This window comes from Eutrigla gurnardus, assembly GCF_963514095.1.
Source record: "Eutrigla gurnardus genome assembly, chromosome: 15".
In the NCBI taxonomy this organism is placed as follows: Eukaryota; Metazoa; Chordata; class Actinopteri; order Perciformes; family Triglidae; genus Eutrigla; species Eutrigla gurnardus.
Window position 1 is genome coordinate 19,501,155 of NC_139938.1, and position 14,010 is coordinate 19,515,164.

The 14,010-nt window shown below is 40.8% G+C and overlaps 1 protein-coding gene across 1 annotated transcript; it reads right to left on the reverse strand.

Annotated features, from left to right (window-relative positions):
• Positions 1-2,054: 2,054 nt before the first annotated feature.
• LOC311025910 (14-3-3 protein epsilon) lies at positions 2,055-13,626 on the reverse strand. Its single transcript, XM_084029065.1, has 6 exons — positions 13,441-13,626; positions 8,596-8,795; positions 6,791-6,897; positions 5,911-6,117; positions 5,481-5,617; positions 2,055-3,200 (listed from the first exon to the last, which is right to left on the reverse strand). Exons 1-6 carry the CDS (start codon positions 13,502-13,504, stop codon positions 3,142-3,144), a joined length of 774 nt encoding a protein of 257 aa, XP_083885191.1. The 5' UTR covers positions 13,505-13,626; the 3' UTR covers positions 2,055-3,141.
• Between the last annotated feature and the right edge of the window lie 384 nt (positions 13,627-14,010).

Genomic DNA, 14,010 nt, shown 5'->3' on the forward strand with positions numbered 1-14,010 from the left:
AGAGATTTTAGAGCACTACATGCTTCCATCTGCTGAAAAGCTCTATGGAGATGAGGATTTCATTTTCCAGCATGATCTGGCACCTGCCCACAGTGCCAAAACCACCAGTAACTGGTGCACTGACCATGGCATCACTGTCCTTGATTGGCCTGCTAATTCCCCTGACCTGAACCCCATCGAGAATTTGTGGGGTATAGTTAAGAAGAAGATGAAAGACACCAGACCTACAAATGCAAATGAGCTGAAGGCCGCTATCGAAGCATCCTGGGCATCAATAACACCTCAGCAATGCCACAGGCTGATTGCCTCCATGCCACGCCGGATTGATGCAGTAATCCGTGCAAAAGGATTCCCAACCAAGTACTGAGTGCATCAATGGACATTTTCAAATATTTGATTTAGTTTTGCTGTTATAAAATTATTTTTTTACTTGGTCTGAGGAAGTATTCTAATTTTTTGAGATAGGATTTTTGAGTTTTCTTAAGCTGTAAGCCAAAATCAGCAATATTCAAATAATAAAAGGCTTGAAATAGTTCAGTTGATGTGTAATGAATCCAGAATGTATGACATTTTTGTTTTTTTAATTGCATTACAGAAAGTAAAGAACTTTATCACAATATTCTAATTTTCTGAGACAGTCCTGTACATTTACTTTTTTTCGACTTAGTATACTTTTTTCGACATAAGTATACTGACTTTTTCGGGATTTTTTTCTTCAACATAATAAACTGACTTTTTCGGGACTGTCTCGTCATACTATACTGACGTTTTTCGACATATTGTACTGACTTTTTCAACATACTATACCGACTTTTTTCAATACTATACTGACTTTTTCTGGACTTTTTTCGACATACTATACTATGACTCTTTTCGACATATATACCGACTTTTTTCGACACTATACTGACTTTTTCGGGACTTTTTTCGACATACTATACTTTTTTCATGATATTTTTGTCATTTCTTTATTCAACATACTATGACTTATACATTATTTTTTTGGACATACTTTTTCAACATACTATACCATTACTTTTTCGACTTAATTTTTCAACATACTATACTTTGACTTTTCAACACTATACTGACTTTTTCGTGAAATTTTTCTTGTGACTTTTATCAACATACTAAACTATGACTTTTTTGTGAGTTTTCTCGACATACTTTACTTTGACTTTTTTCAATATACTATACTGACTTTTTTCGACATAATATACCGACTTTTTCTGGACTTTTTTCAACATATACTGACTTTCTCATCATACTATACTATGACTTTTTTCGACATACTATACTTTTTTCGCAAAATTTTCATCATGACTTTTTTCCAATATACTATGACTTTTTCATGATTTTTTTGACATGCTTTTATTTTTTCAACATACTATACCGTTACTTTTTCATGACTTTTTTTACTTACTTTTCAACATACTATACATTGACTTTTTGACTTACTATACCTTTTTCGACATAAGTATACCGACTTTTTGGGGAATTTTTTTTTCTACATAATATACTGACTTTTTCAGGACTTTCTCGTGACTTTTCTCATCATACTATACTGACTTTTTCGATATATTGTACTGACTTTTTCGACATACTATACCGACTTTTTCGTGACTTTTTTAGACATACTATCCTTTTTTCGTGGAATTTTTCTCATTACTTTTTTCAACATATTACGACTTTTTCATGATTTTTTGGACATACTTTTTCAACATACTATACTTCGACTTTTTAGTGACTTTTTTCAACATACTATACTTTGACTTTTCAACACACTACACTGACTTTTTTCCAATACATTCTATACTGTGACTATTTTCAATGTATCAGTACTACCACAAAATTCTACTTTCTACTAAGTACTTGCAGTACTTGAGTTAGTGTACTAATTTGCCTTACATCACTGCAATGTTGACTGCAAGTAGAAATCTTTTCACTGCTTCTGGCCAGCACTGCCCTCTAGTGACTAAGAATCAGATTAAAAATGGGTCATAACAAAAACACTTAAAAATACACAGACAGGAAAAGACAACATTTAACACATGTTAATTTAACATTTTTCCATTTGAAGTTTAATGTTAATTCCATGCTGTGTTTCAGTAAGAATACAGATGGTACTTGTGGCTCCGGTGAGAATATCCAGTAGTACAAATCAGATTCACGTTACACATACCGAACAGAATGAAGAGGGGAAATGAGGAGTAGGAAAGAGACAGAGTTGAGACAAGAAAACCTGAAAGAATCAGGACAGAAAAGATACAGCAGGCCTCTATTTCCCAAACTTTTTTTATATGGTGCCAAATGCAAAACTGCATTATATTACAATCAATAGTGTTGAGCATTCCCCTCCCACGCACACACATACACACGTTTTGTCTGCTAAAAAGCCATTACCTAACTATCTGCCATTAGCAAAAGCGCTACAGCCTCACAGCACAATACTTGGTCCGAGAGTGGACAAGAATAGAGGTCAGAGTGATGCTCCGAGAAGGGGGACATTCTGCTGTTTGTCAATAAAAAGAAGAAGAAGACCTACTGATGTGTTGAAGGAGCACAAAGTAAAGAGGGCACTTAGTTCTTCCTAAAAGCTCTTCCACATCCCTTTTAAGTCTTCCATCGGCGCTTAATTTCCTCAATTTGCAAACTCAAATGTTTCAAAACTGACTGACAATGGACAATATATTGTTCAGAAACACACAAATACAGGAAAAAAAAAAAAAGTTAACAGAAAACTTGTCTTTAAATAAACTCTTGCATATGTGTGTTACAAATACAGGCAAGCGTACTTGGCAACAGATGATACAGCAAAGTAAAATAAAAACAGTAAAAGTGGACATGAACCTTAAAGGGTACAGGCTTGCAAAGTCAGTCATCAAAAATAAGGTAAAACTCCTGGGAAGTGGAAAATGGAGACCCGACAGGGCCCTTAGGGGGATTGGGACATGACATGCATATGAGGATAAAGAGTGAGACAGACTGGTAGAAATGGAAGGAAAGATAGAGATAGAGTGTGGGCTGCAGTACAAACCCAGATGAAAACTGTGGCTGGGGACAGGAGCTAGTGCTGGGAGGAGAGAGACAAGGGGGGGAGGAGGAGGAGGAAGAAGAAGAAGAGGGCTCGTCTTGTGTTGTTCAGTCTCGCTGGGTCTCTTCCTCCGCATCTTGCAGTTCTTCTTTGTTCTGTTCTTCACCTGAGAGAACGACAGGAACATCAAACAATGTTATCTCTGCACACTCAATTAGACATTTTCAAAAAGGCAGCCAGATGTGGCCGTTCTGATGAGCAGATGAAGCTCGGCGCGAGCTTCCGTGATGTCAACCAGGAGGGAACCCGGTCCCCCAGAGACCCGGTTTCTCTTTACGGTTATGACTCAGGGCATGTCAGCGATCTATTTCTATTACGAGATCAGTGACCGAGTGACGAGGATGAGACTAAAACTGTGGCTTGGTCAGTTAACATCACTGAAAGACAATTTTTCCATTAGAAATGATGATTGGGATCAGCTCAGAAATATTAGTGAATTATTGCAGCCCCGACATTTTCAAAGTATACTACTGGTTACCACCGACTCAACATGCATTGGAGTAGGTGCCTTCAAAACAAGCCGTGGTCAGATATACTGAGGGGGCAAAATGCCTTGTGAACCTGTACGACTGGTTGCTTAGAAAGGTTACCATAGAGACAGCACAGTCATCCGTGTAATGAAGAATTAAGAGGCACAAATAACAAAAGGGACGAGAATCCATCATGATTCAAATAGAAAGCGTAACAGTGCTCATTAGCGCCGCAGCTAACGGAGATGTGAGGACGCCACAGGAGATGGAGCAGCAGCCTCGCATGCTGTTTCTGCAGCTCGGCCGTTACATCACACTTCAACAAGCTGCGTTCACACAGGTTTCCCAAACCTGGCCTCGCCCAGGCAGAATGTGCTGCACCGCACCGGTGAGGTCGGGGAGATTGGTGGATGGAAGGCAACTTATTGTTGGTTGAAATTGGTTTCGGTTTTACAGTAAGATCATCTGATGTTGATATAAAAATACGAAGAAACCGATTGTTAATTTGATATATTGTTAATTACATGAACGAGGATCTAATCTAAAAAAGGGTTAAAAATGCTATTTTTATTTAAACTTGACTTCTTGACTTTCGGCTCATATTTTCTAATAAAATGTGAATCCTGGATTTCCTTTTTAATAGAGAGTAGAAGTGAAACCTGAATTTACGGGCTTTCTTCCTGGACTAAATAAAGACTTCTTTTATTCCATGCCAATGGGTGAAAGGTTAAAACCAAAAGAAAAACCTTTGAGAATCCAGCCCTGGAACATTACCTCAACAAAAAAGTATGTTGGCATGGTCACTCCATTCGTGCGGACGGGGATTGCAAACTATGCAATATCATATGGATTATAATTCTGTCGTTAGTGGCCTTTAACAAACACCATTTCCCACAAACCTACAACCGCCAAGGACAAAAGAAAAACCTCAATGAGATGTTACATTGAGTCATTGAGGCTAGCGAAGCAGCAGCTTGCTGGGAAGTGAAATCAAGACGGCAACTGTATTCTTTTTTTACAACACACACAACGCGGCATGCTTTTTAATTGACCAACTTGCAGACACCCTGAAAACATCGACACGCTCTAGTAGTTCTACTTGTGCAGAAAAGGTGGCGAACAGGTGAAAAAGAAAATAATACATGTCTAAATTGCAGCTCCATAACAGAGCTGTGGGCAAACAGGAGAGGCTGTACTCCCCTCATCCCAAAACATCCAACAAAGCTGGACTTTGTAACGTGAGGAAGTTGGTGAGGGATGCCAAGGAGGTGAGACAGGAGAGATAGCTTGGAGGTGCCAGGTAGGTGAGACAGGAGAGATAGCTTGGAGGTGCCAGGTAGGTGAGACAGGAGAGATAGCTTGGAGGTGCCAGGTAGGTGAGACAGGAGAGATAGCTTGTAGGTGCCAGGTAGGTGAGACAGGAGAGATAGCTTGGAGGTGCCAGGGAGGTGAGACAGGAGAGATAGCTTGTAGGTGCCAGGGAGGTGAGACAGGAGAGATAGCTTGGAGGTGAGGAGGAAATCGCAGGAGGAAAAGACGAGCAGGAGGAATGACTTACAAAATACACTTCTATAATGGAAGAGAGAAGGAAGAGGGCTGGCCTTAAGAATCTACAGAAGAACAGGGGAGAGAGGCGAAGTTAGAGCATTGTGTGAGTCCCGAGAGGAGGGAGAGGTGACTTTGATGAGGGCAAAGGTGAGAGAGAAAGTTAGATAGTCCTTCAAGTTTAACCTTTAAAGACAAGCATCTCGGAAGCTGCAGAGGGGTAATTTAAAAAGAAACAAATCGGGGGGGGGGGGGGATTAATGTCAGTGATAGTAGGGACCCAATCATCAGTCAGTATCATCCAGAAATTAAGTCAGATATAACTGCTGTCTATTCAAGCAACTACAGCTAGTTAGAAATGGATGTCTTACCATCTCCCTGCACATCTGAGGTCCATAGTGTCAAGTTGTCACGTAGCAACTGCATGATAAGTGTCGAGTCCTTATAGCTTTCCTCACTCAGCGTGTCCAGTTCTGCAATGGCATTATCAAACGCTTCCTTTGCCAACCTGCCAGCGGAGAAGACACAAGACAACACAGTTACACACAATGGATATAATTGTATAATTAACAGTCTGTCCCCATTCAGGACTGGTTTCAAGGTGCCAGGTTCCCCAGCATCATCGATTATGAAACTGTTTTTGTAAGTAGTTATTTAAACCATGTACTCCCCAACAAGTATGTCCAAAAAAACACTAGACACACTCTTGAACAGTCTATCACATCTGTTCAATAAGAAGTTCAAGAAAAAAAAGAAAGTCCTCCATAGTTGTATATGCCGACATAAAGTGATCACACCTACTTGCAAGCGCGGTCCGGCGAGTTGAGGATTTCATAGTAGAAAACAGAAAAGTTAAGGGCCAATCCCAGACGAATGGGGTGCGTTGGAGGGAGTTCGATCATGGCGATGTCGCTAGCAGCTTTGTATGCAACCAAACTGTTCTCCGCTGCCTCTTTCCTGTCGTTGCCCGTGGCAAACTCTGCCAGGTACCTGTGGTAATCTCCCTTCCTGAGCAGAGGGAACAACAACAATCAACACTTCACAGGACAAACCAGCAGCACTGGATTAAACGTTCAGTAATCAGAACATAAACACTTACTCATGCTCAAATTAAAACCCAAATATATTTTCTTCTGACTTATACTATAGGTTTACTTAACTTCTTGTCACAGCCATTACATTATTATATTTCTGGTCTTAGTTACCGTTTTAACTTTAAAAAGTTGTGCAAAAAAAATGTGGCAAAATTACATTTTTAAAAAGGATATAAAAGTGTATAATATACGCCGGGCAGATGTTTACACAGCAGCTCTTTACAACCGAAGCATGACTAAGCATCTGGAGAGCAGTAATGTATATCAAGCTGACAACCTAATCAGCATCTATAGCCTTGGAAGTACTGAGCCAAGTGAGTCGTGATCAGCAGAAGTGCCGTCAAAACGACGACTGCAGCTTCAACGGGAGAGAACGGCAGACGACTGAATGACTGATGTTTACATTTATTCCATGTGGCTGTGAGAGAGCATGGCGGAAAGTCTCCACCGAACAATACGTGGTTTATTTAAAGGTCTGACAACAAGAATATGATCTTACTTGCTCAGGGGAATCAACTTAGAACCCACTATAGTAGCTCGAAGGTGTTACAAAGGACTGAAATATACACACGCTATTAGATACGTACATTTTGTAGTAGAAAACCTTAGATTCTCCCGTGGTTGCAGCTAAGATGAGGTGCTTGTCCAGTACATCCAGAATGTCATTGCAGATTGATTTCAGCTCTTTCTCGACCTGCAGACCCAAATAAAACACAAACGATGCTGTCAAAACAAAGCTTACTGGATCAAACTTCCCTTTGAATAATCAGCTGCGATGCAAAGATGATACCATTCAACCATGCTGAGATTTCAACGTCAAATAAACAGATTGAGTTTTTCAAATTTGTAAATGAGTTAATGTCTATGAGTTGTGACTGGCAACTTATTTTAAAAACATAAGTATTCCTTATAAAACGTTGCCTCTACCAACAGTTCAAAGTGGGCGGACACACAAGGCAACTTTTCTGGAGCAGCAGTTCCCATGAAAGCATTTGTCACAAAAATGCTGACAGTGCAACTGTTCCAGGGTCAGAATCAGATAATAAATCCAATATTTCATATCACTCTGTGGCAATATTTATTTAACAGTTGCTTTTTTTGTTTATATCATTTTGGCGAAAGTGATTTGAAAGAATTATGATTTTAGAAAATGTATGAGGCAAATTTAAATACAGACAACATTAGAATTGGATTTCAGACAGTCAGATTTAATCCCCAGTATCGATGTGCAGGTGACATTTTAGATCCGTTTGCATTTTAGATCCTGTTAACTGAACACAGTGGAGAAAAAGGCACTAATATTAGTCTTTGTGGAAGACATTCCATCACCAATTTGAGCCTTTTTCAATAAAAATGTACACAAAAGGGTATTGGGTCCCGTTTCAAACATGATTTGTGTTTTTTAATCAAACCAATGCTCATTGAAACTGCAACTTTCCAGAAGGTTATTGTCCGTTAGCCTCCCACTGCTCCATCAAAGGGCACGCATAATAAAAAAAAGAGTGAAAGATCACTCAGACGCAGAAGGAAAGCGAGGCACAAGCGGGGTCGTCTGAAAGGCAAACACAATTAGATTCTCTTTGACCCATTTTATTTCTTTAACCAAAAGGCAAACTATTCAATCAAGGTTGTGATGTATTATTAAAGTGATGTGATTAGAGCCAGTGACTCGAGGTTACTCTGAATGAAATAATGAGGAAGGCTAGGAATGAATCAAAGTGTTGTTGGGCTGTGAAACCCCGACATTTGCTCTCAAACTGGAGAGGTCAGTGGACGAGACCGTAAAAGAGTCCAGCCTAAAGGGATAAAGCATCGCTGGCAAGTTGCCCAGTAGATATCTAAATTAGATTATCTGACATTGTACCAGCTACACTTATCTCCATGAAACAAGGAAGAACCTCAAGTCCTACTTAAGGATTTGTTTTTTTCATTATCGTGTCCAATTCAGGAAGTCAGGACATATTTGCCCTATGTAGTAGGAGAGAACCTGTGACAGCAGCGGGGACATCGGACTACTTCTGCACCATTTTCTCATGAAATCTAACTGAAACCAAGTCTGTGTGTCGCAGCGAGATTCACAGAAGGCCGGCAATGCTTTGTTGGAGACATCGGCATGGATCGATTGTACCAGTGCGATGAGATTCTGTTTCTGCAAGTGAAAACAAGACTACTGTCCTTCAAAGATCTCAGGTTCTCAAGAATAAATGTGTGAGGAAAATACACATTTTGTTGATCACGTGTTTGGCTCTAAATGTACTTGTTTACGATGAAAGAAATGCGTCGAAGTGTTGAACGAACCCTTCAAACTGATAACCATATGAGCGACGGCCCTAAATCTCACACAGCTAACAGACAGTTTTGGTAAATGTTACGTTGATAACAAGTGTCTGACCGTTTTCCTGTATTCGCGGATCATCTTTAGTTTGTCTTCTCCGCCTTTGTTTTCTTCTTTCTGTTCCAGGCTGCTGATTATCCTCCAGGACGCTCTTCTGGCTCCGATCACGTTCTTATATGCTACTGACAGCAGGTTCCTCTCCTCCACCGTCAGCTCCACGTCCATGCTGGCCACGTTCTTCATCGACTCCACCATTTCTGAAAAAGACACGGGGAAATACATGGCATAAGACGTAGGCTCCTCTAGTCCCCCCAGAGATTCTCTTAGGGTTTGATGCGAGGCAAGATTGTCATTCTGGGTTTTGGTCTAAGTTCTGGCCTAGTACTAGTGTTAAATGATGTTTGGACCCCCCGCTGGGCCCAGCATGGGGTATCAAGCCGTAAATACTCAGCCCTCTGACAGGTGACACCATTCTGTACCTCTGACCTAATGTACTACCTTTAAATCCTGCCCTAGGCCAAGCAGAGGACAGATACTCAGGGGCTTGAAGAGGCTTTAAATCTGCATTGTTTCTGCTTAGAGGGGAAATACATTGGCTGGCCCTATTTGGGGTGTTATTAATAACCAATAATAAACATTTAAACTCAATTTTTTTTTACCTCTCATAGTGCCATGTTTTTTTTTTAAATTTTTTATATATATTCAAACACTGATTTATTGATCTACAAGTTGCGGCAATGCACAAAAACATGCAGCTACGTGCCAACAAAAGGTAGAGAAGAAGAAGACTGCGAGATAGTGAACATGGATGTTAACATCACTGGATTTAAAATGCATAAAACATTAACACATTTGTAATGCCGTGCTCACACCCAACACAAAGCTAATTCTTGTCTTGCTTTCCTCCCATGAGATAAACCGCAGGATCATTTGTGATTATTCACGATGCACGCACCGGGAAATAATCACGTTTGCTGCTTTGTATGTTGTGGAAGTCCCAGATATGTCAGGAAAAACTCGACGCCGTCATGTCTGGGTTCATAACATCACCCGGGAGGTGCACGGTGAATTTCAATGAGCTGTATTCACTTCATCTATAGTAATATTGGCATTTTTTGAAGCGATTTTCTTAAATCTAAAATAAGCACATGCTCCTCCTTCCATTAACAAAGAGTTTAAACCACAGTGCAGAGTCCTGAAAGGTTTCTGTCACCCGCAGTACTTTATTAATGGAGTGCCTGGGACTCTGCCCATGTTTTAAAGTCTCCTACTGCAGAGATTCACCCACCTACAGTCACCTGTGATGAGACACAGGGACCGGAGCCAGGACAGTGAAGCGTTTAACATTTCACGTCCTCAAGGTGATTCAGTAAAATGCGGTATTAAAAAATTAATATACAAAACAAAAATAATTTAACACTCTGCTCTGATGCCGTTTCCCTGGGGACGAACATAGACGACACGGGGCACCTCTTTTAATCAAATAAGGAGCAGCTCAAGATGGCATCGAAGGAATAAACATCTAAATAAATTAAAACAATAATAAAAAAAGTTTTAATAAATAATCTGTAGCTCAACGTGCAATTCAAAACACGCCACCCCCGGAGGTGAGAGCAGTGTGCCAATCAATTTGGCTTTTAACTTCACAAGACAGGTTTTTTTTTTTTTTTTTTTTAATCTGTGGAAGCCAATAGCAGGCTGCGACGCTGGAGTAACCCGATACACGATGGGTTCAAGCCAGGAGGCGCACTATGCTGCCTTGATCATCACCCTCCAGCCCAGCCCGCACCCAAACACACTCAATGACCTCCCTGTGCTTTTTTTTTTTAATATACAATTCTCAGCATTACAAGCTCTACGGATCAAGTGAATTGATCACACTGATCGACCAGTTGAAAACAAACTGGGCTTCACTAACCCCCTCCTTTCCACACCAACTCTTACAGATGCAACATTCTGTTTAGTATTTGATCATTATAACATTAATTGAGCAGCAGTAAGGAAGGAGGTCAAGTGGAATTTGTGTTTCACAAATTATAATTGTGCCCTCTGGTGAATACACAAGCTGTGGCTTTTCCTCTCTATGAATAAAAATGAGTGCCGCCACAACAACACTTTGGTGTTTTGTCTCCATTTGAAATTGTGCTTGCTCAGCCGAGCAGCTCGCCCGAGATATTGCTTTTATTTGCGGATTACATTTTGACACAAATGAAATTGCACATTCAATCATATCTTCTGATAATTAAGTTACTTTCTAGCATCACTTAAAAGAAATGCTATGTGTGTTAGCATCCAGTTTAAGTGTTGGGATAATTTTCCCTTGGTTTTCAGGTATGTCTGCTACTTAACAGCATGTCTCCCTCTCTCACTCACTCACCCACAATCCCCAAAAAATAGCATTTTGATTTATATGGACATTAACATAAAACATCAATTTTTTCCCCTCATTGCAGAGACACGTGGGGCTTTAAATGCATCTAAAAACAGACCAGATGACTGTAGAAACCAAAAGCAGAGTGGAGGCGTGCCCGACACATCTGGTGGACACACTGAACAGCAGCTGCAGCACGATGCAGCCATGTCCAGTGGAGATTAGGGGTTAAGGGGTCGTATGACTCCATAGCACAATAGGACCATAATCAGAGTCAACACTTGAATAATTGGCCAGCTGCAACCACATTTGACTCCCAGTAGTGATGCATGTGTATTAATCTTCATTAGACAGGTGGAGCTGTGAGAAGTCTGAGATGGACATGTTAACACACGGCTGACGATTCACACAACCAATGTGTTTTAAACTGTCAGCGCGGCTACAGCAGACTTTAAAATGAATAGGGAGAGGCTGCAACACAAATAGAAACCAGTCACTGTGGATAAGAATATGTTGGAGTGCCTCCAGGCAGACTAGAGTGTTCTGTAAAGCTGACAAAAGTTTGCGTTTTTACATAGCAGAAGCCTGGCGGGCTACACCCAAGATAGCTTACCGACTGTCGATGCGGAAATGATTAATCAACCCATTCAAAAGGCGTGGACATTTTTTTCGGTTCTAAGAGGAATCGGCATGCGGACGTGAAGGATCCTGCAGCGATGCAGTGACAGCAAATTATCAGGAGTTTGGTTTAATTTTCAGCTCAGCGTGCTGTCATTTATTCTGAGATGATTTCTCTCCTCTCTCTTCTGTCCTCTGCATCACTGCATTTCACCGAGGGTCGGGCACTGAAAAGATGGAGCTTTTAATATTACTCTCGTAGTCTGATTTTTAAAAGTGCTTTCTAATAAGTGAGTTTAGATTCACCGGACTCCTTTTAACAACTGATAAAAAAAGCTGCAATACATTAAGATGCATAATTACATATCTTTTGATCATGTCAGTAAGATATTGCTGCCCAGTACGCTGCCAGTAACATACGTGTGTGCATTATGGGCATAAATTGATGCAACACAATCAGTCAGTGTCTTGCAAGGTCATGTTAGTCAATAAAAGCTGTGCTCCTGTGAGCAGCTGTGCACATTCACGCCTCAATCGCAAACAGAAATTAAAAATGAATGCACGCATTGCAAAAAAAATATATATAGATATATATCTAGAAACGGAGAAGAAAATTCTGAAAAATTACAATAAAAATATGTATAATATATTAGTTTTAAATGAAAGGACGCATCGTTTTTAGAAGTGAGAGGCCTAGCTTTGTGCAGAAATGTGCAAGAATTGTTTAAGTAATGTAGAAAGGTTCACAGTACAACATATTCATGAAAATGAAAATAAAAAGTGCACTGACGTGTGAACGGATATGAAAACGTTAATGTTATGTTATTTACTACTAAAATAAATGACAAACATATTGTGATCATCAATAGGTGTTGAAGCTTGCATGTATTGATCGCTGGAAATGATCATGTTCATGGCAATGTTCAAGATTAAACCACCTATACTGTAAATTAAATAGTAAAGGATAACCAGTGAATTGCTGGTAAAGAAAAGATGGCTCACAGTGAACTGATTTTGCTGTTTGGCAACCAATCACGTAGCAGCAATACTCAATGCCCCACCTACTCCTGCACAGCCTCGGTGCTACATCCATCAATCAATTAGCCCCCATGCCTCTCCATGCAGTTAAAGTACAGGAGCAGACACGACGCTACGCCTAGATATCACCAACACAAAGCGTACTTCACATTTTTACAGTTTTTGTAAGCCTTGTTCACGTATGCCGAATTGTCAGACCATAAACGAATTGTTAAAACAAAGGAATGTCACTCCTTAATTCGGCTTGCAACCCAACTAAAGATAGTTTGTCAAATGTGTGTTGTCCATTGCATATTATTGGTTAACCAGGCCTGATTAAGACACTTGCTTACGGGCAGTGACCATTTAAATCGTGGCATGATATTCGGGGTATATTTTTTTGTTCGACTGAAGCTGCTTCGTGTTCGATCACATAGCAGACGACTAGCACAGAATCAAGGGCGGGCGTACGTTAAGTTTGATGGGACGTGGACGCTCGCTGTATCGATGTTTTTCTGAATGGAGTTTGGCGTGACGCGTGTCGAGGCTGAAGAACGGCTAGCCAGCTAGTTAGCAATGTAGATAGCCAGCGTTGGCTAGCCGACGGACTAGCGTAGCTGACCAGCTAACGTAAGCTAAAAATGGGAATGGGGACGCAAGGCCACGACAAAAATCACGCCTTTTGCCAATGAAATTTCCCCTTTGAACCGAAAAAATAATTGTTAAACGTGTATCGATTCATTCGGCTGGAGAAATCTCCGCCATTTTGTCTCTCACCCAACAAATCCATGTGAAGTGCTTTACCTGCGTCTCCGAGCCCCCCGTTGCAGGGAGACGAGGAGGGGGGAGAGGGGCCAAGCGTTTCGGCAATGGTGGTTGTTTTTGTGGGTTCTTACCGTCGTATCTCTCCGCCTGTTCGGCCAGTTTCGCCTGGTATACTAAGTTCTCTCTGTCCGCCATGGTGCTCGGGTGTCGGAGCTGCTCGCGGCGTCCCAGTGGGGAAAAGGGAGGATTATCGGCTGCTCGGCGATTCCTGGTGGCAGATCAGCAACAGCAACCGTCGCTACCGCTGCTGAACTGAAGACCCACCGGTAGCACTGACTGGCGTAAAGATGGCGACGATACTCCATCCGGGAAACCCACGCCAGCAACCTCAACTACGCCTACACCCTTCCAAACCAAAACCCCCGAAATAACCCCACTCCGCGAGATTGCTCCAACAAACTCCATTCAAACAACGGAAAATACAGTTTGGAAGCAACTTCCAAACACATTTAACATTTCGGTGATTTTAGATTGATTCAATGACAGCAACTCTTTAATTCGGCATACATATAAAGCACAAATAACCACTTATTTTATCAATTTAACTTATTATTGCCTCACAGTCAGTGTCCTCTTACAATGTATTAAATAACTGCACACCACGTGGAGACATTAATGTAAAAGACCAAACCGACAATTTG

What these genes read in the sequence shown, in the direction of transcription:
- LOC311025910 (XM_084029065.1), bottom strand. Translation starts at nt 13,504, where the DNA reads ATGGCGGACAGAGAGAACTTAGTATACCAGGCGAAACTGGCCGAACAG. An exon ending in TCGCCGGACCGCGCTTGCAA is followed by an intron (nt 5,618 to 5,910) that starts GTAGGTGTGATC and finishes CTCCGCTGGCAG; the next exon opens with GTTGGCAAAGGAAGCGTTTG. An exon ending in CTCAGATGTGCAGGGAGATG is followed by an intron (nt 3,201 to 5,480) that starts GTAAGACATCCA and finishes TCGTTCTCTCAG; the next exon opens with GTGAAGAACAGAACAAAGAA.